We start from the raw sequence: 25,936 nt of genomic DNA, 5'->3' as shown, positions 1-25,936 counted from the left end.
CTGCCGTTCAAGAAAAATAAGTCTTAAGCCTGCTTGGGCTCATGGAACTAGTTTATGATGCTTTGGATCCTGGCCATTCTTTGGATTTATAAGGCTATAAATTTTAGCACTCTTATACACTCTCCACAGGGGGTAGGGTTGTTACTCAACTAGGAACATCATAACAGATCAATCATATGAGTTTCAGTCCAATGATTAACAGTTAAATCTACCTACGTTTGCATAGGAATAACCCATGCTTCTGAAGGAGAAAAGCATACTTTGTGTTGAGATGGTGCAACTCTGGTCCCTGTGCGCATCAAGGGGCATTCCCTGGCACTGGAGAAAAGAGGCATTTTCCCTTTTCTGTGATGACACTTGTATCCCAAGTTTGTGTATGTTTGTAACGGCGACAACTTTAAAAAAGAAATCAGCTGCTTAATTCCACTACATGTTTTTATTCAATAAAAAAGTTTTTAATGGATTAATTCATATTCATGCATACATCTCCAGTTTATACATGCAGGTTGCCATTATTATCCTGCCCCCACCCCCAAGCATTAAAAAAAAGATTATAGATGTCTCTTTCTACCAGAACTCAACTTACTTAAGACTCTGGGAAGGGCAGTACTAGTTAAAGAAGACTGAGCATGAATAGCTTCCAACTCTGCTGCTCTGCTCGGCCAAACCGCTGAGCCTGATACTATTCAGCCGCCACGCCTCCTCTCAGCAGCATACACATAATTTGGCAAAGGGCTGGAGATGACAGCAGGCTGGGGACTCTGTCTTGTTTTTTCAGTCTCACCTCCACCTTTAATGAATGTCACCAAAGCTTTCCATTCACTTTCCAGGAGTTTTGGAAGGGGGTGGGAGAGAAGTGAAGAACAAGAATGGCTGCTTTAAAAGTATGAGGAGGGATAAGGTGTCATTTCAGGTGGCAATGTGCCAAAAAGTCTACTGCTGGCACCATTTGATGGGTGTGAAAGAATGACAGGTTCTGGAATGATGGCGGTGGGGGGAGGGAGATGGAAAAAGAAGAAAAATACTTTAAAAAACAAACAAAACCTTTTCCTCACCCAAGGTATAGTGGTTCTTCAGTTAAGGTCAGTGGTTCATTTGGTGGTGGCGGCAATTTTTAACAGTCTGTGTTCTAGGGGAACTATTATGTCTGTCATCCGGTGGCCGGACATGGGAGCAGACGTAGCCCAATTAGACGATGGCATGCCCATCCGGTTGGCTAGATTCACTGTCTTGCGCGTCCTACACGTTACCGCAGCCGAGGCTCAAAAAACTTCTCAGTTATTTAGTTTAATTACACATAGGTGGGTTGGATGTTGGAGTCTTTCCTTTTTCTCTCTTTATGGCTTGGTCAGAACACAAGCTCCTTGGCAATGGCTACAACAGCAGCCTTTACCCCAAGAGAATATGAAACCTCCTTCAGGACATCTTGTGACTGTGGTTGGCCTCCTATTTCACCAGAAAGCATGATAGTAGCATGACTGAGAAAATGGCTTGGAAGACTACAGTCGTCTTTGTGCGTCCACCCATGGGACATCTTGCTTTAAACTCTTACTAATCCTTCCAGGTCTTTTACCTCGCTTCATTCATTTCTGTTCCCAGCCGCCCTTCAGACTGAACAATGTAGCCCTCTGAGTTCTGACATTCCTCATTTACCCAGCTTGTCTCTGGCTGCGCTTTCGTTCAACATGCTCTAAATCAGGGATTGAACAGCTAAGTTCTTTAAAAAGAAATGGGAAAGATTTGTATGTTTTCCTCTTCTACTTTATAAAGTCTCCCAGAGGGGAAAGGTGAATATGGAGCTGTTTTCACTAATCAAAAATGACTGAGATGGAGCATTCCCTACTCTCCAAGGTCTTACTGTGGTGGTTTTCAAATTATGTTCTAAAGAACCCTGAGATTTCTTGGAAATGTATCAGGGGTTCCTCAGTGAAGAGAGTAGTAAAGACTAACTCCCCTGAAACACACCTTACCCATCTTTATCAATCATATCCTAAAATGGGCAGCTGCAAGAGGCCATTAGGTGTGACTAAGGGCCCAATCCTACCCAATTTTCCAGCACTGGTGCAGCTGCAATGCAGCCCTGAGGTAAGGGAACACATATTCCCATACCTTGAGGAGGCCTCTGTGACTGCCTCCCACCACAGGATGCAGCACAAGCCCCACTGGCATGGCTGCACTGGCACTGGAAAATTGGATAGGATTGGGCCCTAAGGTACCTACTTAATTGATGTGGTGTAACAGGTACATGAATTGAGTGTTTATCCCAGAACACTTTTCAGAATCCTGTGCAATATACAGTAAATCATATGTAATATTAGGAACTTTAATAAACAAACAACCAAGAACAACAACAGACCTGCAGGAGTTCATTGGCAGAAAAGTTAATGGTATAGAAAGGGTTCCTTGAAGTTTGAAACCAGTAGTTGGTACTAAGGCCGGCAGTGTCAATTTTGCATGAGATTTGAAAAGAGCTGAAACATTTGAGTAAACAACAACAACAACAACAAGGTAAGAGCTTTATGAGAACAAGCAGGCACAGCAACAAGATGGAAAACCAACAGAATAATGGAAGTCAGATTGCAGTATAATGGAAAATTTTTTCTCCAAGATTGACTTTAGTGTGTGTTGCAATTGTTTTAAACTGCACTTTCTCATACAAGAGAGGTAGATATTTGTAGATAATTCAATGAAAATCTCTGCACCCAAACCAACCAGGAAGTTAGTATTAAGAAAGGGCAGATAACAATACTAAAATATGAAGCTATAGTACAGTGCTCTATAAATAAAAGGTCCATACTCAGCATATTGTAAATGCTACATGTGGTACCCATGTCAAGACTGACCGTGCAGGTCTTATTCAGAAATGCTTTACATGTAAGCAAAACATAACATCTGAAGCCACTCTTAATGAGTCAAGTATGATCTTAAAAACCCATCTCCAGTCAAGTATGACCTAATGTCCTTAAAAACCCATTTGCCTCTCTCAGCAGGCTGCCAACAGTCTGCCAAAGCATTAGCTACTGCCAACTATATCAGCACGTTTTAGAGATGTAGATATCTTGTGAACAAAACATTAAGCAAACCTTAACAATGGAATTCACAAAAGCTAAATCTAACCATCTTCCTTCCTTGGATGTCAATCTAGCCATGTTATGTTCCATAAATATGAAAGAAAGGGCATTGTTAATGAGGAAGTAAAAAGGTCAGACGGTTCATTCCAAAGCAGCATTCTTTGCAAATCATCCTTATCTATGTTCCAGTTGAACAGTCACTGCAACATCATGGTAACAAACTCAAAACTCCATTGAGAACTCAATCCTATGCATGTATGCTCAAAAGTAAGTCCTATTATAGTCCAACTAAATATGGATAGGATTGCAACCAAAAGAAACTATTGGGGGAGGAGTTGTTAGCGAACCCTTAATACTGATAAGACAAGTGATACTGAGTCTGTAAAAGTGATATTTGAAACATACTATTTTGGAAATGTACTTTTCTTCTTTGAAATGTCAAGAAATCATGCTGTCAGAAATCATTGCTAGGAAACAACAGCAGAAGCACCATTTCTTTCCTGAATAATTCTTTTCCTCAATTATTTCCCTCGAGGTGGAGTTCACTTCACAATGTATTTTGCAAATTTTATGCTTTGGTGATAAAATGGAAGACACACTGCATTGCTCCTGAACCATTTCACAGCGCAATTGCTCTCCTCCGAGTGGTTTGGATGAGGACTGCTGAAAGGCCACTAAGAAAGAAGCCATCCATGCCTGTCACCATCAGAAAGAAACATACACAAGCAGTTCATTGTCCCTGTCCTAAAGGAAAATAATGCACCGTTAGCAGTCTCTTCGCTCCCAGCCCTCCTCCCCTTAAACCTCCTCACTCACCAGTGCCAAATACACAGTAATTTATTGCCCTGAGATGTCAAATTCCGAGCGAAGGAAACTGAAATGTCATACCTTCATTCATAGCACAGTCTCATGGAACTATTTTTTCCGGATTCTTGGGAAGTTGAAGTATTTCAGAAGAATATCAGGAACTGTTGTTTTAGCTTGTTTGGTAAGTAGATAATTGCCTTCCAACTCTCCATTTTTTTCAGGAAATGATGTGAACATTGTATTGTTCCTCAATGGGGGCAGCAATGTTTTTTAACAAGGCACATATGTGCATTTTTTAAAAGAAACAAGTACAACAAGAACATACAGTCTGAGTCCCTGAAGCTGAATCAGACTTTCTGTAGATAAGACTTTGGCCCAGACAAATTGTTCATGTTACTGAAAGCGGTTTTTAAGATGGAATGTAAGCAACTTTCTGTTTTCAGGAAGAAAGAGGGCGGGCAGGAATCCCTCAAAAACAAAACCTATTATGATGTGGGACTACAAGAGTCATTTATATAATGCTATTATCAACCACAGCCAGAAAGCACCCCAGGGACAAATTAAGATTTTTTTCTGTGTGAGCTTTTTGGAAGAATGGCAGGATAATAATGGCAATTATTATACAGTGTATACCCTTTATTGTAAAATGGCTTTCATCTAAAAATGGGTAGTTCAAAAGGAGAGACTGTTTAGTAGGGACTTAATGGATGGGTCATTATAATTCAGCTACTGAAGTCTTGCTGGAAAACGTGCATAGCAGGCCAACAATGCAAGCTACATTAGCTCACCAAGCTTTGCCTTTTCTTATGCTGTAAGTTTCTTATGGGAACTTCTTTCTTTCTGCACTGCTTATGCAACGCAGGAAGCCCTGATGCAACCTGACATTACGTGTGATGTGGGCAAATGTGCCCAACTAATTTCTAAAATCCTTCCATCCCTGTATTTTTTTTTTTTTTTTGCAGTAGAGCTGCAGGTCACACTCGCGTGCATGGTTGGGCATGTTTCCATTCAGAATGAGGATGCATACTGATCCATTGCTTATGGTTTCCAGATTGGACACTCCAGATTTGAACTGGACCCAAAATAGAAGGTGAACTGAGAAACAAGGTAGAGCAGTGGTTCTCACATTGAGCACCGGGACCACTTTTTAGAATGAGAATCTGTCAGGACCCATCGGAAGTGATGTCATGACCAGAAGTGACATCATCAAGTAGTAAAATTTTTATCAATCCTAGGCTGCAATCCTACCCAACATTTACCTGTGAATAAGTCCCATTTACTATCATTGTTAAAAACATACACATAGTAGCTTGTATGTGTAACTACATACACATAGTAGTACAGATCTGTGGGCCAAATCCTATCCAATTTTCCAGCTCCAGTACAGATGCAATGCAGCCCCAAAGTAAGGGAACAAATATTCCCATACCTTAAGGAGGCCTCTGTGACTGCTGCCCACCACAAGATGCAGTGCATGCCCTATTGACACAGCTGCACCTGCACTGGAAAATTGGATAGGATTGGGCCCTCAGACATTTCCCCAAATGCAGTCACATACCATGTAGCATCAAGTCTAATATATTAAAAATAAAAAATTGAAATGAATGGGGACCCGAAATTGGTTCGTGACTCACCTAGTGGGTCCTGACCGACAGTTCATACCCTAACACTGAGTTAGAGTATGAACTCTTTGAGAAGAAGAATAATCTAATTCCTAAACTGTTTTGTTTCTGAATGTCATAGGAGTGGACCTGAAAGGATCATTGACTAATTTCAAGAAAAAGGCAGCAAACTTCAGTGTGGACACAAAAGGCGTTAAAGAGCACTATATTTACTACAAATATAGTAAATGTTTGAACAGGCCTGTACTTTATGTCCTTACATAGTCAACCTTACTCAGTCAACCTTACTCAGGTTGAAATCAAATGCAAAGTCAACCTTACTCAGGTTAAAATCCTATACACTTTCCTAGGAGTAAGCCCTGTTGAACATTCAACGGTACTTACAGCTGAGTAGACATGACTGGAACAGTAAGTGGATTCAAAAGTGTACACCTCACTTTTAGAAAATACCATAAGTGTTCATACTGACACCTGCTGGTGAGCACCAAAGTGTAAGACAGTTATTTCTCCCACAGGCTGAACTATTTTTCTAAATGGACTAATGGTAAAGCTCTTTATAAACTATTAAGCAATAACTGGACAAGGAAGCATTTCCTTTACCTAACTAATGAAATAATGGACTTAAAAATGTTGCACATGAGGATGTTTGACCAGGTTCATTTTTCAGGTACAATGGTGAATTATAATTGAGTATCAGTCATTCCCTTATGCACTTGTGTAGCACAGAGCAACTGATACTAGAAACCTAAACATAGTAAAAATGAAGGAAACTTGAGTGACACACAAACTTCTTCTTGCCCTTCACTTAGCTCAATCACATATCACCTCTTCCTCAGTTTCTCTTTTCTTATCATACGTGATCTGAGCTGATAATTCAAAGAATGCAGCACCAACTACTTCTAGTAGAGTAAAATGTTTCCTGCCATCTTCTTCAGGGCTTTACTCCAGTGGGTTTGATGATGGCTGTTTTTAGTCATTATACAGCTCACAAACTGCTTCCTATGTAGTATGGGCATACCCTGGTATCATTGGATCCAGTATCCATGGTTTCATTTATCTGCCCTTCTGCAGATGGGACATTCTTTCAAAAAGGTAGGGGAAAAAAAGGGAAAAGCCAAAGATAGCCTACCTTTGTGCAGTGAAACTGCTGCATTTTGAAGTCTGCAGGCACTCTTCTGAGCTGCTTGCAGCCTCTTCCAAGGCTCCTCCCCTTCTCTCAATGTGGCTCTAGAATGCATTCCCAATCCTGCCCCCTCCCAAGCCTGATCCTTCCCGTTCCACCCTCCCCTGACCAGAAATGCCACCTCCCCACCCCCCAGAAAACTGTCCCAACCTCTCCCACTCCCTGTGCCACCCAGAACAATCCAATCTGCTCTCTTTGGCACAGAATCAGGATCTGACCTGGGCAAGCTAGCACAGGGGGCCTGCACCAGCTCAAGTACCAGTTAGGATTGGGCTGCCTGAAGCAGAAAGATGATGTAGATAAAAGATACAGATTCTGAGCAAAAAAAAATGAGACAAAGGGAAAGAAGCTATAAAACAAAACAATCCAGAAATAAAAGGGCAGGAAGGAGCCTATCTTGTTGGTAGGAAAGACAAGAATACCAGACAGGTAAGGATGCTTGCTGGCTTACAGTGTTAAATGAAGTAGGACTTAGTAGGCAGCATACTAAAATGACAGTCAAGATATTATGGGTGATGGATGCATGGAGCTCAAGAATGGAGGGGCCAAGAAGGAAGTGGAACTAGCAGTATAATCTGGAAAGTTATGCCAGCTGTGGTGTCTCTGGCACTAGAGAACTTTGATGGGCAAAGCCACAAGTGGTGAAGTCTCTCTATTTCATTTATTAAAAGATTTCTACTTAAACACAGAGGGGTTTACAACAAAATAAATAACAGGCGTTCCATACAACTCTTGAAAGACCTGTAGCCCTCTCAGGGTCTTGACTTGAAAACCTAAGGGGAAGGGTAGATGAATTTAACAAATCAACTTGAACGAACAAGCAAAATCTCTCTATGAAGGCGGCAAACCCTAGGCTAGATTGCTCCAGACAGACTCCCTCAGGTGTTTATAGATGGAGACTAGTATGATGATAGCTGCTCTACCTTCCAGGATCTATTCTAGACCCAGGAAGGTAAAGTGCTACCCAGACATTCTTCACACCCCTTCCTGGAGTCTAAGCCCTTGGAAGGGCTGCACTGCTATTCCTAGGTTATTTCACTGAAATAAGTATCAAAATAAGGTTCAATATTCAAGTTTAATTGATATGGACAGGAAAGTGTTACCAACCTTGAAGAGCGTTACATGCTGAAGGGTTAAACAGAGAACTGCTTTCTAAGCTGTCTCTCAAACATTCTGGTAATAAACTTTGCATGCTCTTAATTTATGGCACCACTCATCAACCCAAATATGGGTTCTTACAGACATTGGAAAAACTGCTTTGCATTGAATACAGGTTTCATTAGAAATTTTTTTTTCCCCAGTGTGAGAAATACTTTTCAATCATCTATTTTCTTCCTCAATCCACAGGAGAATTAAAAACATTCCAGCATGCTTCAGTGTTGGCAAGTGTTTCTTTTCAGTCCAGGTACCCGGTGATGATTGATGAAGCTGTCAGCTCAGCGGAAGTGGATAGAGCAGCTTGGCAGAAGTTCAGTGTTACTGAAAGAAATCACAAATATTCCATCTCCTCTGCTCGCTTTAATCACATTATCAACAGGCTGCCAGGATGGAGCCTTGACACTAAGCTATGCCTTCACACAGACAACCACTGGTGGCCTCCTGCAGTTGCATCACAGTTAATGAGTAATTTTGTTTTTTGTGTTACTATTTTACACACAGCCTAGCTGGTAAAACACCACCCGATTTCCTGTTCATTTAGCTTACCTCAGTTTTTCACTGTAACTAATGCATTTTTAAAATGTTAGGTTACAAATGGCTCAAGGAGTTTTCCCTCCATTGTGCTAATGTTCAATGTAGATGATTCTCAGTGAAGACAGGACCTAGGCATTTTTCCTAATAGCATCTGCCTGTAAGAATACAATGATATGCAAAGTTCTCCTCCAACAGGAATTGCTCCATTGAAATTTTCACAAAAGATAGCAGCCATTTCCTAATCATATTACAGTTTCTGCTACAGATGTCAGGGAACCAGGTCCAAGAAGTACAAATACATACTGGATGAGATAACAGAAGTATTAATACTTATGAAACATGTTTCATTTTTTGATTCATCAAAATAATAGTGAGTTGGCAACCTAGATAGAAATATCACTTCTTCCAAGAGACCTCTCACCTCTTTGTGGTGATCTTACCAGGACTGGTTCTTTAGTATGAACATACATGAAGCATGGTGGTCTGTGTTTTAACAGCTCTTTTGGGATTCCACACTTCTGGGGTTTTTACAGTTTAAATTCTTAAAAGCCAACTTATTCTGAAAGGGAGAGCATCACACCATCTTCTGACATGAAGATAGCAGTCCTCCCTTCCTTATCGATCTGTGCTCATCTGCAACAGTTTCTACTCTTTGGGAAAGAGCAAAATGGTTGCACCAAGAATAAGATGGGATATAGTGGAAATAATCCAGATTGCTGGAGCAATACACTGTTTCTACTCCTACACCGGCATGAAGTTTTCTATAAAAAATTAATGCAGTACATAACAAATTCAGTGCTACAGACAGATAACAAGATTTCCAGAAACCAATTCCAGTTAAGAGATGGAGTCCTTGCTATTCCTGCTCCGTCTTCTGAATTCTGATACTTCATTGGCAAACCTGGCACTGAAAAATGTTGGAACTAGATGGGAAATAATACTGCAGATGACAAATAGCAGCATCATTGCAAATAAGAATCCTTAGATAGTGTGTTTGGCCAAATCCTTCTCCATTGTGGCATACTGTTCTTTAAGGCGCTCCATGGCTTTTGTATGCTCTTCATCCACAACGGCTTTCATACTGTGCTGTTCTTTCATGAATTCCTCCCAAAGTGCTATACGCTGTTTTTCACCAGCCACAAGCTTCTCAGTCTGAAGCTAAGAAGAGAAAGGAAGTGATAAATGTCATTTCTAGAGGATGATGGGCAGTACAGAATTTGTGGTACTGCTAACAGAGCTAGAAAGGAAACTGAGGATCCCATTACAGTGACAGCAATGTTTATCATAATGGGAACCTCACAGCACAATCTTAGGCATGTGTACTCAGAAGTAAGTCTCACTGTATTTAGTGGGATTTACTCCCAGGAAAGTGTGTATAGGATTGTGGCCTAAGGCAAGAAAACCATCCAGTGGTGTTTCTGTCCTAGAGTCCTACTCTTGCTGTTTGTTTAATTACTTTGTGGTACAAATGTTGACATCATAAACAAAGCTACTATGCAGGAGAAGACAAGCATGCATGCCTGTTCCAAGAGGAAAGCCTGCAGGTCTATGTGCAAATACGTATTACATGTGAAAGAGGTATGGCAATTGTTGTTTGAGGAAAAAAAAAAAGGAGGGGGAAGGTTAAGGTATACACATATGTCCATTCAAACAAGTGCTACGGATGTATGTATTCCAGAGCTTGCTGCTTGAAACCATATCTAGTATTGTTCATACACAGGTTCAACAGGTTCACCTCAGCAGTGTCTGTTCTGGTGGCTGTCTGCTGGTATTCTTTTGCATCTTTTTAGATTGTGAGCCCTTTTGGGACAGGGAGCCATTTAGTTAGTTGATTTTTCTCTGTAAACCGCTTTGTGAACTTTTAGTTGAAAAGTGGTATATAAATACTGTTAATAATAATAACATCAGTCCGCGAAATTTTGGGACCGATAATCAGACATCATGAAGAACGCTGTAGAAAGTTAGTATAAATCAGAAGTGGAACCTTAACCTAGGAACCAACTAGGACTAGGTTTTCCTAGTTCATTCTGGGATGTATCATGAGACAAGTACTTGGTGCAAACATGGCTGAATTTAAAAGAGACAGGATTTATCAGTGTAACCAGCAGAGCACATAGCTCTGTAACTGCTGATTAACAAGGGGGAGAGAGCCAGACAGACTCAAAACATGCTTTACAGTACAGTTGTGCATCGCTTAGCGACTTCCAACCAGCAACAGCCTGCATATGCAACGGCCGCTGCTGGTTCCTGTTAACTACCCTAAGCCTCTGAAGCAGAGGAGAGCCATGCTCCCCTCACCTCCAGAGGCTTTTCTGAGCCTTGCAGAAGCAGCGCACATCTGTGCACTGCCTCTGTGAAGCTCAGAATGGCCATTTCAGCAAAAAACACGCAACTTCTGCTTTCCCAGGAAACCGGAAGCCATGTCTTTTCACTCGAAAAGCACTGCTCCCCTTGCCTTTTGGAGGCTTAATTAAGCCTTGCTTGATGACGGGGTGCCGGTTTGTATCCCAATTGTTAAGCGACACATGACTGTATTTAGGTAATGAAACTTAAGATAGATATCTGCATCATCATTTCACAACACTGAAAATAAGAACATACTATAAAACACAGACTCCTGCACTATGCAGATTGGAAAGCAATGAGATATGATCCATGTCTCTTCCATCAGTCAAGACATGCACTATGAGTCAGAAGACATTGATTCCCTGGCAACTGTCTGTGTTTCCCCAAATGGGTTGCCTCACACTGAGAAGTGCAACAGAATAATGCTCAACAGCCAACAACCTAATGTTGTCTGCTTCCAGCTGTTTTGAACTGCTTAAGATCCCAATCCTGAGCTCTCCAGTGCTGGTGGTTCCAGTATACTGCTGGTGCAGGGTGTCACAAACATGCTGTAAGGCACGCCCACAACATCCTGCCCATGCACTCTGTAGTCAGCGCCTGTGCCAGCCCAGCACCAGTTGGCGCTGAGCCCGGGGCTCGCTGGACACTGCCAGGAACTAGATAGATAAGAACTCTGGTTGGCAGTGAAGGCCTCGGGGCAGAGGGGAGGCATTTCAGGGTGGAGGGAGGAACTGGGACAGGAGGGAGGGTGAGACTGGTAGAGCTATGCTCTGCCGGATCCTGAACTCCCTGTTGGAGTTAGCGCCTTGTCAGAGTGCCGTGAGATGAAAAAGGTTGAAAAACGCTGGTCTAGACTATTAAAAAGTTCAAAAGTATTTAAATGGCAGAACTATTTAACTTGTCGCAGCTAGTTTTTACCTTGGTCTCACAATATATTTTTCTATATTGCTTTTTGTGCATTAAGAGGTACTCATTGGGGCTTGGAAGGCATTTGGGTAAGGTATTATTCTGTAAATTGAGTACTCTTAAAGAAAATGGTACAGTACAAGAAAAATTCATGCAAACCAACCAACCCAAATCTGTATGATTAATAATCAACTGGCCACTTTACATAAAAGCGCAAATTAAGTAACCAAAGAGACAAAGTAAGTGTTTGGCTTCACTCTAGACTGGCAACACATCAATATTTAACTTGAAAGCTTAATAAGCATTGCCTTCTCTGTTTACGAATTTTGCTTATCCAGTGTCAATGTTAACTTCAGCAAAACACATGAGAAGTAGCACTGCAACCACTACCCAATCTCAGTAGACTGATTTTTTAAAAAATTGCTTTGGATCACAAGAACCCTGTATGTAGTGTTTGTCAGTCTCCATCTTAAATATTCGCACTTTAGAAACATGCAGTGTAGCCAGGACACAGGACTGTCTTGTTCATGAAGAAAGACGCTGCCCAATGACGCACATAAACTAAGGAAAGCCATCAATTTAAAAAATTAATTTTTGGCTTTCTCAGGATGGAGCAGAGGTTGGAAGGGAAATCTAAACTAAACTAAAGCCAACTCCAAATAAAAATTCCAGCAATCCTTTCCAATTAAGCTATGCAGCAGGACAAGGTGAGATTGGCATGGTAAAGAAAAGTATAGAGAATGCTATGCTTTGGCACACTGTCAACATATATCCACCACAGCAGATACTGAACTGTCATTTGTGTGAAATATTAGTGTTTCCAGGGGAACGACAAATGGGACTTTTCAAGCAATCAGAATCATTGCAAATCTAAACGCATATGAATGAATCATTTCTCCATTTAATGATAGATAAAATCCTAGAAGCTTGAAGATACACCCCAAGAAAACCTTTATGGGAAGACTAGATGGATGACGTTTGCTCACAGTCAAATGCTGATACGTGAGGTCAGAAATAAATTTTCCCCTGAGCAAATTAGCTGGGAGGTCTTTGCCTTTCCTAGTATAGTATGTAGCAAATGTATAGGTTTGCCTCACAGATTGAGAGCTCTACAGCAGTGTTTCTCAATGTTTGACCTCCACCGAACCACTTCACATGGTCCACCTACTTGAAGTACCACTAGAAATAACTGGTGATGACATAATTGCTAGTTACTTCTGGACTGGGAGGCCAGACGCAACATAGCCAACACCAGTAAGAGGCTCAGGGAAAGCTTCCTGAAGAATGGAAAAGCATGTTTTGGAGAGTCCTACCACTGCAGGTACCCATACCACTGGTTGAGAAACACTGCTCTACAATCTGACTCCTTCTCACACACTGCAATTTGAATGGCAAAGGTTGATCTGTAAGAAGAAAGGAAAGTCGATGACCCAGAGTGCAGCAGTGACAGGAAACTAGATTACCTTTTAGTTCCTTCCAGTCCTACAATTCAAGGAGCTAAGAGCCATTTACATTTGATCCCACAAACTTTACACATGGCCCAGTTTAGAACTGCTAAGTGCAACACTTTCATTTTAAAGACATGCAAGTTCAAAGTAATTTATTGGGCGACTTTCATCTTTAATCCTGTGCTTCATACTTCCAGCATCTCAAATTCTTAACACCAACTATTATTCCTATCGAGAAAGAAATGTGCCATTTATGTCAGCTGTTTCTAAATGTACGTCAATGGTTGCTTGACCTAATTATACTGTATTGCAGCAGTCCAAACTGCAATTCAGTCCATTACTTTCAGCTGCAATTCAATGCAGAGTAAACTCCACTGAGTACAATGGGACTGGATTCTGAGTAAATATGCATAAGACCAGGCTATCAGTCTCTAAAGCAGAGAAAGACCTTCTACATCATCACTAAAGAACTAATTTACATTTCAAACTTAAATTTACATAAATGAATATATTAGAGATGGAACTTATATGAATGAATGAAGGTCTTGCAATAACTCAAGGCCTATAAAAGGCCTTGCACAAAGCAAGGCCAGCCTTTCCTTTGCTGCCGCTGCTGCATCACAGACGTGAAACAGCAAGCAGTGGAGGGAGCCCTTGTTCCACAGCTTATGCAAGAGGTCAAACAGTTGGCCGTGATGTTGAGAGCAGTTGCGTTGGGCCAACGTGGGTTCCAGCAACTCTCTGGAGGGTCAGAGGCTCATTGGAGACTGAGGGCTCCCTGCGGGCTGGATTGGGAGTCCTTGAGAGCTGCAAGTGGCCCTAGGGCCGGGGTTTGGGCACCCCTGGTGTAGCCGTTAACACTGCATCATGCTTTTGTCTAAAAAAGTAATAGTAGTGGAATTCATGCACAAAAGCATGAAAAAGAAAGTATGCATACTTATACTACATTTTTCAATCTCCTTGTCAATGGGTAAGAGACAGGGAATATTCCATTTGCACTGAACCTTGCACTAGTGTTTGCTGCACAATATGCATACATATTACTGGAACTGCACAGAATGAAAACATTCACTGTAGGTACAATCTACTTACAATATACCTCTGTTACAGTCGAAAGAGCTGAACAGGTTGTCTACCCATAGTAGTTAAGTACAGAAGTAATATGGAGAATTAACTTCTTGCACAGTTTTTCCTAATCCTGAGGTTTTAGAGTATCAGTATTACAAACAAGCAATGTGCAGCCATGTGAGAGATTCCAGTGAGTCACATGTTCTTATAATGTGGCCTTTCATTAAATAATATCCACAAGTATGAAACACTTCCATTTCAATAAGCTATATTCATAATATGGTCAGTGTTTTAACTAACCAGGAAAGATTTACATTTCCATTCTGTTGGGTATTTTTGTTCCACACAAAACAGGGATTTTGGTTTCCTTAGCCATCTCTTTCCCTTTTCTCTAACTGTGAAGGAAATTCTAAGAAAAACTTTCCACACACAGAGAAAGTGGAAGAGATCTAGAGATCACATTTTTTTGTAATTTTAAAAGACTTGCTAATAGAGAACTCAGTTTATTTCTAAATTTATTCAAAATATTTATTATTATACAAAGGGTACATCTAGAATTCATTGTTGCTTAACTGAGGGCTCTTTAGTGACCTACAGATTTCTTGTAGAGCAGTTTGCCAATCTCAGGGTTCATCGGCATTACAACACAGCAATTTCAATCTATTCAAGAATGTAATGTGCATTTAATCTCTGGAGTCCAGGCAAGGCAAGCAAGTACAACTTCCAAGGAGATGCCCTTAAGGCCATTCTAGGTGTAAAAGTCAAACAGCATAAAGCTTTATTTTAAAGATTAATGATTCAGAAATCTTAACCAGATTCCATACTCAGAAATCTCCAAGATACACTGAAATCTTCAAATATAAGCTGAGGTATCCTATTTCAAAGCTCCTTTCTCTCTCTGACTTCTATGATGGGCACATAGTGCACTATTCTAGTGGAATGCAAAGATTCAACATCAGAAGAGATTGTTAAAGCAAAACAAAGTTTGTTAACACAATATAACCAAATTAATTTATAGAAAGGGAGAAAAGAATATATAGATTCAAGGAGCATAAAGAGGCAGTGAAGCAGGCACAACAAATACTCTGAAGCCATAGAATGGGTGCATGCCAAAAACCATACAAAATGAAATCAGGATGCCTTAGACCAGGGGTGCTCACACTTTTTTGGCTCGAGAGCTACTTTGAAACCCAGCAAGGCCCGGAGATCTACCAGGGGGGAAGGAAGCGTCTGACAGATACCCCCTTTAATGTATGGAGCCCCTGCTGGAGTCTAGTCAATTTCGTCAGTTTTGTTGCTGCATGCCTGAAGAGCAGCTAAAGTGTCAGTTTCAGTGTCAGTTTAGCTAAATATGTCAGTTTCGTCTAGTCACTAGACAAAACTGACATATTAACAGTTTGGAGAGACAGGGCTCCGCGATCTACTCATTTTGCCTCGCGATCTACCGGTAGATCGCAATCCACTGGTAGATCGCGATCCACCTATTGAGCAGCCCTGCCTTAGACACTTTCCTGAGAGTAAGCTCCATTGACTATAATGAGACTTACTTCTGAATACACAAGCATAGGATAAGGTAGGCTCAGCACTACAAGCTAGTTTATGTTATACTAATCTTTACCTTTCTTTCTTCTTGCTCTCTCTGCTGCAATCTGTTCATCATCTCAGTGGCTGCCTGTACTGAAATATAGAGGTTAAAACTTCAGCCATTTTCATTCCACTGGATACATTTCAGACAAAGTAATGCCACAGCATCTCACTACACACATAAACTATGATTATTTTTTACCACTGGTATTCTCATCTGTGTCAGGATACTCACTGCCAAAATGTACAAAAAAACAAAAATACACACAGAGGACAACACTTCAGAAATATTCAGTTTAATTATTTCCTTATTCCAGCTTATGTCCAAACATGTGATTAAAACAAAACTAAACATAAATAACGACCAAATCAGTCCAGGAAAGATGATGAGCAGGACAATGTGAACTCTACATTTTGAAAAATGCTAAAATTTTATTCCAAGATCTTTCGAATTCTGTGCTAAGAAAAGCTGAATTCTGCAATTCATGACAAGCAAATTGCACTCACTTGTAATTTCCTTATTTTGCATAACACCATCTTTCTGTTTTTCATGGAAGAATACAAAGATCTAGGCTGGACAATGAAATGTATTGCACTCTCTTGCATTTTGAATGTGCCCTATAATATAATTTATATAGTATACCTATCAGCTGACGCTCAGATTATATTACATAAAAACACTGTTGTAATATTAATTAGAACTCTTAGTTTACAAAAGAAAAAAATCGAGAAGCGGAAAAGTTACCCTCAGGAGTAGCAACTATAGATTCTCTGAAACCATTTGTGAACAAAAACTGCCTTCATGGCTTTTAAAGGTTAGGAGGGGAAACAGAATGAAAGAAACAAGAATTGCAGGGCAATGCACTGGGGGGGGGGGTGGTGGTCAAGGCTTGCAAATGCCCCAGCAGCACTCAGGGAAAGGTGGTGCAGCAATCCACTCCCCCCCCCCCATTGGAGCTTTTTTTCACCAGCACTGCCAGCCTCCTCCAGATTACTTCTGGTGGGGGAGTGGCTTTTTAGGAGTGTCCCTTGGCAGCACATAGATAAGGACTACCAGTGGGGCAAAGTCCTATTGCAATCTACAATTTTAAGGTGCAATGAGATGACTACAGACCATGTAATTAGACATTCTGCCTGTTTCCAATGCAGTTATTTGTGAATAGCGCGCTATTCCCTAGCAAGAACAAGGTCAAGTGGGAAACATGGCTGGGGGGGGGGGGAGAAGGAGTGAACTAGGACACAGTCCAGGCAGCATCTGATGACCTTGCTTACTGTTCAGTCTTCCACTACTCCCTTCCCCCAGGGACATGAGGACTTTTCTTCCACAGTGTGACCACTGTATACGGCAAGGGGTGTGTATGGGGAAGGGAACACTGAATGGTTCTTTGAATCATGGTGCATTTACAGGAAAGCTTTGTTACCAATGCCATCTTTTCCTGTTTTTAACTTTATATCTCTGTATTTTAATGAGCACTGTAAGCTGACCCAGTCACCCCCTTTGTTATGCACAAAGGGCAGTGCATAAATCTTTTAAATAAAATAACTCAATTATCATAGCACATTTTGTAGTGGGTTGCCTGGGCTCAATTTGGACAGGCTACATATTGCTAGTCTAGATTGACAGTTTTAAAAAAAGTATATATTTTGCAGATTTCAAATGCCTGGGAAACTTGTTTACTGCCCATCTGAGAACCCACACAATTCAGTATTATTTTAAAGGCAAAATACATCAAAGAAAATAAACAACTTCCAGCTTACATTTCATGAATACTTCATTTAGATTGCCATGCATTACTTGTTCACACTTAGGCAGAGTTTGGTCATTTGCTTCAGACACTGTGTTCTTTAGGTTTTCAAGAACCCGCATTTCTCGGAGGCCACGTTTTTCCTATTTGAAAAAGTAAAAAAGGGAAACTCTAAATTTGTTTCCCAAGCTTTAATTAGCTACTGCTATTTAGATAATAGCTTATAGTTAGCCAATCTCCACTCCCCCACTCACCATTTAAAAAATATAAGCAGTATATTATATCTAATCTCTCTCACTTCCAAATGTTTTGAGGCAAGTTAGTACCACATCCTATTAGTCACCTTACATTACAGTTCATTTTTCAAAAAAACAAGAGTATATATATCTAAATTTTTGGTTTGGGTCATATTTCAGCAGCCAGGCTTGAAGAAAACCTGAGAGAATAGGACCTATTACAAGAGTTAAACCCCACATAGCCCTTTGCCAATATTACTACTGAACAGTTTTGCTGCCATCTCGTGGCAAATATAAATTATGTTTTTAGACAAATACACCAATTATAATTTTGGTTACATTCCTAGTCAGGTTATATTTTTGCATATTTCAGACATTTAAAAAAAAAATCAAGGCCTTAAAATTAGTTCAAGAAATCAATATCATATGCCTCAGGTGTAGGGAGTAAATGCCCATGGATGCTTTTGTGGAGTAAGCAGCCTTGAAAATAATTGTGGATGAGGTACTTAATATACCAGTGGTTCTCAAACCTGTGGATCATGACCCACCAGTTCATGTAATGCTTCCCCATCTCTTTAAGGGGCAGGGAAAGAGGAGAGGCAGGGAAACAACCCCCATGATCACATCCCTAAAGGGGGGGGTGTTTTCACTTACTTGCACTCAGTGACAGTTGCTGGAAGCTGCAGGAGGTACAGGGAGCCCAGTGCAACCCTCTGCAGGACTCCTTGAGGCTTGGAACCTTGCAACGGAGTGACTGCAAAGCACTTCCTGCTTGCAGGAAGTGCACTGCAATTGCTCTGTTTGAAGATTGCTCTGTGCTGGGCTCCCTGCACCTCCTGCAGGTTCCAGCAACCATCACTGAGTACAAATAAGTGAAAACACCCCCTCTTTGCCCCCTTTAGGGACGCAATCCTGGGGAATCGCTTCTCTGCCCTTGCCCCTCCCCTGCAAAGACTTACTGAGAGAGTAAAGCTCTCCCAAAGTTTGAGAGCCACTGCAATACACCCATCTCTTTGCTCCGCTGATAAGTTCCTCCCCTGTCCTGTTACTGGTTTCTGCCAGCCACTGCTCAGATACAGTGCTGTGACCCAGCCTTCCATGAATGTTCAAAGTGAAAATGTACATGTGCAACTACTGTAGTTTATCTGATTAGAAATAGTAACAAGAGATGGAGATAGTGATGGCAGGCAGGGGTACAGGTGTCAGGGAAGAGGACAGAGAGGTGTAGTTTTCCGCGCAGACGCTTACTCAGAGCAGTTAGTACTTCCCCAAGGAAAGCAGGCAAATTGCACAGAGGAGGTCAGAATCTTAATCAAACCTTTTACTTAAGTCACACTACTAGTCTTCATGGCTGCAAAGTTCAAAACACTTTCAGTATTTCCAAAATATAATTTTTCTAAGCAAACAATAGTAAACCTACTTCAAATTCCTTAATGAAATAACGCATTTCCCCTTGAATAACTGGTCTGTGATCCAAAAGTCGGGAATATATTTCTCCAACATCTATAAAGGAAAGTAATGATACATGGAAGATGTTAAAATGCTTATACACTGAAGACCTGCAAAAAAAAAAAAATTGATGTGTCACCTCTGTCCACTATTCTTTCTCTTCTCACCTCTTCCTTTAGCAGCCTGACATCCATGTTTTCCTCCCTCTATTTATTAACTTTCTTCCTTGCTCTCTAATAATTCCCTAGTGTGAAATTCACCCTTTTCACAGCTGTCACACAATGCATTGATCTTGTCATTGAATTTTCCACTAAACTCTAAGATCTCTTTCCATGCTAGCCACCACCAGTTCAGAGCTCATCAGTGTGTATGAGAAATTAGGGTTTTCCGCCCAACGTGTTTCACGCATAGTAACTGTTTTGTGCCAACTCGCCCAGTTTGAAAAGATCTATTTGGAGTCTCTGCAGTTCACTTGGATTTTCAACATCAGAGCTAATGCAACAGCATTTGTATATTTAGCCACCATGTTTCTCATCCCTAATTCCAGTTCATATACGAACAAAAGAAGTATTAGTCTCAATAATGATCCTCGGAGTCCAACTCTTTCTTCTGTTCACTGTGAGAACTGCTTATTTATTCCTACTTTTTTAAAAAAATAAGTTACTACTCCATAAAAGACCTATCATCATCATCCTATGAACCATTTGGTAGCCGCATGACCCTGAAAAAATCATTCTAGGAAGCCTGGTTTGTATCATTCAGACATGTGTAGGGCTTTAAATTATGGAATAACTAGCATATAACTTGGCTGGCTAGAATCACAGTCCAATAACATACTTTTCCACATACTGTTATTTATTTAAATAATTTATTCCCCACCTTTCCAAGTCTTTTAAAACTGCCCAAGGCAACCTAAAACTATTATTGAAAACATAGCATAAATTAAAACCTAGCCCCAACTTAATTCATCAAGTAGCAAAGAGCACCATAAGAATTAATACATTTGTTATAGGGATCTCTTACTTACTACTACTTTAAAACATGAAGACAAACAGACCAGTAGGAGCAATAAAATAGTGTCAATAAGAGAGCAAATCAAAGCAAATAAAACAATAAACAGAAGAGGTAAACAATAAAAACCACCCCCCTATCCATCCTCAAAACCAACCGAAACAAAAAAGTCCTCAGGCCTCATAGCACATTTTCCAACGAAGGAGTCATTCTTAAGTTATCTGGAAGAGGATTCTAGAGGTTCCGTGCCACAATTGAAAAGGTTCTTTGTATTACAATTACTCCCTTTCACCTCTGAAAAGGGTGGTACTCTCAGCTGAGTCCTACCCAACTACCTAAGACAGTGTTTCTCAAACTTTGAGGGAGCTTTACGCTTTGTCTTTGTGCAGGAGGGGCTAGGGCAGGGACACACATCACTAGGAGGGGCAAGGGGGTGCTTTCCACTTACTTTATGTAGATAGGGCTGTTGGAGGCTGCAGGAGGTGCAGGAAGCCCTTCACAGCACTCCCCAAGGCTTTGACCCCTCAGAAAAAGCAGGCACAAAGCACCTCCTGCAAAATGGAAGTGTTTTTTACCCATTTTACAGATGAGTCCAAGTCTCATGCAATCTGCTCCAGATTGCACCTCCTGCAATCTGCTGCAGCCCTACCTACATAAAGTAAGTGGAAAGCATCCCCCCTTGCTCACCCTTAGGGACACCATCCTGGGGGTTGCTTCCCTGTCTCTCCCCTTCCCTCACCCCTTAAAGGGACAGGGGAACTTTTACACAAAGTTTAAGAACCACCAGTTCTTAACCCACCACCAGTTCTTAACCAGTTCTTAAACCCAAGTTTAAGAACCCACCAGTTTGAGAACCACTGACCTAAGAGATAAGGAAGCAAGCAGTTCCTAAAATATCCCCATCACGGAGGTCATGTAGGACTTTAAAAGCTAATACTAGCACTTTGAATTAGGCCTGGAAAAAAGTCAACAGCCTGTGTAGCCACTGGGGTACTAGCCCAGGAGAAACAAAGTGCCCCAAACACTCGCAACCACATGTAGCAGTTTTCAAGGGCAGCCCCAAGAAAATAATGTTAGTCCAGTGGTTCTCAAAGTAGGGCATTACGATGCCCCAGCCAGAGAGCTCTGCCTCCTTAAAAGATGGGAAGGTGGAGAAGGAAGCAACGTGATGCACTAGGTAGCACTGCTTTGGAGGGGCACAGGGGCTTGCTGCCACTTACCAGAGCCTGCAAGAGCCTCCTGAGGGTGCGGGGAGCCCTGCACCATCCTCTGCAGGGTTCCCCAACATGCAGAGACCCTCAAAATAGCAATCACATCTACTTCCAGTTTCGCAAATGCAAAACCAGAAGTGGTGGCGATCGCAATTTTGAGAGTCTTCACAGGGGAGCCCTGCTGAGGCTGGCACTGGGAGTCCCCATACCCCCAGGAGGCTGCTGCAGGCTCTGGTAAGTGGCAGCAAACCCCTGTGCCTCTCCAAAGTGGTGCAACTGAGTGCATCACATTGCTGCCTTCCATCCGCCCCTGCACATACTGCAGCTCAAACTCTCCCTGAGAGTTTGAGAACAGCTGCTGTAGTGCAACTGAGAAGTCTCACAGGCATGGACCACTATGGCCAGGACCAACTAACACAGATATTGCCATACCTGATGCACCAGGTCAAGTTGGTCAAAAGCCCTCTGACCGCAGCCCCCACCTAGCAATTCAGGAGCAGCTGGGGATCCTGAAGGACTCCCAATTGTGCACCTGTTCCTTCTGAGTGACGGCAACCCCATCCAAAACAGGTTAAAAGTCTAACGCCTGTATTGTGGTTTTCTCGACCATGAGGACATGTTTCATCCAGATTTAGTTTCAACTTATTAAGGGCCTAATCCTATCCAACTTTCCAGGCCAATGGGAAGTGTAGTGTATTCTGTAGTGGGGGGGGGGGCAGTCACGGAGCCCTCAAGTTAAGGGGCTGCTGGCGCATAACATTATGCGCAACCTCCTGATTTTAGAAATGGGTTATGTCAGAATGCCAGATGCAAGGGAGGGCACCAGGATGAGGTCTCTTGTTATCTGGTGTGCTCCCTGGGGCATTTGGTGGGCTGCTGTGAGATATAGGAAGCTGGACTAAATGGGCCTATGGCCTGATCCAGTGGGTCTGTTCTTATGTTCCCTTACCTCAGGGCTACATTGCAACTGTGCTAAAAAGCTGGACAGGATTGGGCCATAAGCTTCATCCAGATCCTGGCTTCTAGTGTACTCCCAACTCAGAATCCTCCATTCCCAACTTGTACCTTGTTAGAAGGCTGCAGGTCTGTACTGTCACATAGCTACACCTTACGACCATCCTGGCCACCTCTTCATTTGGCATGGCTATACCAGGTAGAGCAGTGTGGCATGGTCCCCTTGGACGTATTCTACACATGTAGAATAATCCAAATGGCTTAATAGCACCTGTCACACTCAGACCAAGGTGAAAAAGCACTGTCCCTGCTACTGTTGGCCTTAACACATTTCTGCCCAGCCCACAGGTATACACATTTGATCCCTGTTTCGTATATACAAAATTGGGTAGAAATGGCTTTGTGCCACAGCACTAGGAAGTCCTTGTCACTGTTATTGATACAAACACAAATGCATGTACATTATTAAAAGACTTCAAAACATATTAAGTTACTTTAGAATTCTGTTGTCCCACAATGGCATATGATGCACCATGCTTATCTTAGCCTGTCTACAAGCTTGGACATTATCACAGATAAAAAGCATAGTTGCTTACGGTAGAAGGTGCATGACCATGTGGCCACTTTCAGTTTTGGGAGTCTGCAAACCTCTGCACACTGATGTGGGAGTAGCAACCTAATCCTATCCACACTGTCTTGGGAGTAAGCCTCATTGACTCTAATGGGACTTACTTCTGAGTAGACATGCATGATTGGGCTACAAGTCCTACTGAACTTCAGTTGAACTTACTTCTGCATAAACGTGTCTAGCACTGTACTGACTGTTACCGTTCTATATCACTCACTGCCTACTTCTTTGCTAGAAGTCTCTGCTGTGTGCGTGTGTAAGCACTTCTGAGTAGACATGCAGAAGACTGGACAATCCTATATTTACTAAATCAGGGGTGGCCAACCTTTCAGCCTAAGGGTTCCCAGACCTTTAACAATTGTAGGAGAAGGAATTTCAGCAGGTGCAGCTTGTCATTGATGAGATGAAAAGCTGCACCTGCTGAAATTCCCTCTCCTACAATTGTTGAAGGTACAGGATCCCTACAGTTGAAAGTCTGCCCACCCTATACTAAATTTATATTGCGCTTTATCCAGGGTGACCAGAAACAATGGCGGAGAGATGGCCTCTGCCTTGAACCCTTGTGCAGAAGAGGGAATGTGGGCAGGTGAGCTCAGCATGGAAGGGCTTAAAAGGCTTCACCTGCCACGTTTCCTCTTCTATATGAGGGCTAAAGGCAGAGGCACAGCGCCCTCCAAAGTATTTGGCCACCTGAGGGCAGTCAAGGCGGCTTCTAAGTCCAGCTCCAAATGTCCCTGCAGACACATCATCTACAGCCAGGGAATGGGTTGCCGCCCAAAATGCGCATGCGCAGACCCAGAATGCTGCGCATGCGCAGCCCACGCGGCACTTACATTCCCTCACTGAAGCGAGGATAGAGCGCCGCAGTCCTTACCCTTCAGGATGGGGTGAGGCGGGGCTGGCCCCAGCGAGTCTCGCTTCTTGCCGCCAGAGAACGGCGACTCCGCGGCTTTAGCCGGGCTCATCGCCGCGGCCGCCCCGCCGCTCATCCTTGCACAACTTCCAAGACCAGCCGCGCGAGGCAGCCTCCACACTCGCAAGAAACCGTTGCCGCCAGGACTGCGCATGCGCAGAGCGCGCTCTCGTTTTGCTAGGAAGGAACGTTACGTCAGCAGGGGGAGCCAATAGAAGCTTGCCTGTGATTAGAGCCGAAGCCTGTGCGGGTCTACTCAGAAGTAAGTTCCATTAGAGTCAGTGGGGCTTATTTCCAAGTAAGTGTGGACAGGACTGTAGCCTCATTCAGGGAGGAGTTAGGCAAGCTGTCTCAGACTGCAGTCCTGTCCACACTTTCCTGGGAGTAAGCCCATTGACTCTGATGGGACTTACTTCTGAGTAGGCATGCAGGGATTGGGCTCTGAGGCCGCAATCCTATCCATACTTTCCTGGGAGTAAGCCCCCTTGACTCTGATGGGACTTACTTCTGAGTAAACATGCAGAGGACTGGGCTCTTGAGTTCCATTATGGAGAAAAGGGAAGACCTCAGTGTGATCATCAAATCATATAAATAGTGTAATAGGTGTTCCCCAACCTGCTGCGGATCTATCCCAACCTGCTGAGTGTGTGGTTCGGACAGGTGTGGGGCTTCCAACCATTGGGCTGTTAGGCCACCACCATTTGCCTTTTGTGCTGGGCAGGGCAATTGTGACCTTGGGTGATGATTTCCACCACCTGGAGAAAGGTGGGGGCGATGGCAGCCTATTGGTCTCTTATCACTCAAACCTAGGTGTATCTCCACAGAGAAGTCACAGTGAGTTCCATAGGACCTGCTTCCTGGTAACTGTCTACATGGTTGTGATTAGCCCTTTTTGCTCCTTTGGTAGGTTAATTATGAAGTGCTAGTGACATGCACGGAAAATCTGTCTGAGGGTTTGGGGGGCAGCTCGAGTGTTTCCCATCATAAGAACATGAGCCCTGCTGGATCAGGCCCAGGCCCTGTGTAGTCCAGCTTCCTGAATCTCACAGTAGCCCACCAGATGTCTCAGTTCCTATCCAACTTTCCAGTGCTGATGGAGCCCAAGGTAAGGGATCAGATGTTCCCTTACATTGAAGAGGTCCATGATTGCCCCTTAGGTGCAGGCGCTGGAAAGTTGGATAGGATTGGGTTCTCAGGCAGCACACAAGGTACTTGTGTCCTGCTGCCACTCCCCTGCATCTGGCATTCTATTTCCCTTCACACTCCCCACTGAAGACACCAACCTGCAGCTTGGATTGAACTTTGCCACTTTATTAAACATAAGTGACCAATTTTTAAAACATTAAACCTGCCAAACACACCATCCCTCCCTCACCAATCTGGGGTAGGTGAAAAACCTTCCATGGCCAATTCAGATGACAGAAAAAATTCCTACTCTCATGATGAGCAACCAGCTCATTCTTGGCTGTGTATCATTCTTAGCTGGAAGGTCCTTGTGGATAGAGATGGTCAGGACTTTTCACCAGAATCGATCCTTCCCCCATCCCCGCCAACATATATTGACTACAAGATCATTCTGGGGCATACTGTTACGTTCAACACTATTCTGATATCTTTCAGTTGTGCCACTTTATTTCATTTGATGTCGATCCTACAGTCTTGGTCCTTGCCTGCAGTCAGTCAGTGGGACTGGGTGCTGTGAAGCTGACTGAAGTTGAACTCTGACAAGAAGTAGTCCTGATGCCTGGAAAACCATAAGTGGAATTAGAAAGACATGGAGAACTCAGGGTTGATTCACATTTCTTATTTGTCATGGCAATGTGAAGCCAAAGTGGACAATTGCAGACATAGTCTAGTCTGGTAAAACTGTCTAGCTTCCACTTCCTCATGTAAAACTTTCATTTGGGCAGTTGTACCAGAATGAGACAAGACGCAGTCTCAATGAACACAAAGGGAAATACTGGAAGCAGTAAAGCTGCATGCCCTATTGCATGCCCCAAATATACTGGAGGTATCAACATTTGCTACGACTGATATGCCTGTGGATGAACATTTTGGCCAA

General features: G+C 42.5%; 1 protein-coding gene across 1 annotated transcript; it reads right to left on the bottom strand.

Moving 5' to 3' along the window:
- Nucleotides 1–7,739: 7,739 nt before the first annotated feature.
- BLOC1S5 (biogenesis of lysosomal organelles complex 1 subunit 5) lies at nucleotides 7,740–24,013 on the bottom strand. The gene is made up of 5 exons (XM_066625006.1): nucleotides 23,836–24,013; nucleotides 19,129–19,211; nucleotides 17,486–17,615; nucleotides 15,762–15,820; nucleotides 7,740–9,533 (listed from the first exon to the last, which is right to left on the bottom strand). Exons 1-5 carry the CDS (start codon nucleotides 23,948–23,950, stop codon nucleotides 9,357–9,359), a joined length of 564 nt encoding a protein of 187 aa, XP_066481103.1. The 5' UTR covers nucleotides 23,951–24,013; the 3' UTR covers nucleotides 7,740–9,356.
- Nucleotides 24,014–25,936: the final 1,923 nt, after the last annotated feature.

Source organism: Tiliqua scincoides, chromosome 4, assembly GCF_035046505.1.
Source record: "Tiliqua scincoides isolate rTilSci1 chromosome 4, rTilSci1.hap2, whole genome shotgun sequence".
NCBI classification, from domain to species: Eukaryota; Metazoa; Chordata; class Lepidosauria; order Squamata; family Scincidae; genus Tiliqua; species Tiliqua scincoides.
This window is presented reverse-complemented; position numbering and strand designations above follow the sequence as displayed.

Excerpts from the sequence above, each read along its gene's own strand:
- BLOC1S5 (XM_066625006.1), bottom strand. The coding sequence starts at position 23,950 with ATGAGCGGCGGGGCGGCCGCGGCGATGAGCCCGGCTAAAGCCGCGGAG. Across the intron at positions 17,616-19,128 it reads ATTTCATTAAGGAATTTGAA|GAAAAACGTGGCCTCCGAGA; the intron begins GTAGGTTTACTA and ends TTTTTCAAATAG. Across the intron at positions 9,534-15,761 it reads GAGAGCAAGAAGAAAGAAAG|CTTCAGACTGAGAAGCTTGT; the intron begins GTAAAGATTAGT and ends TTCTCTTCTTAG.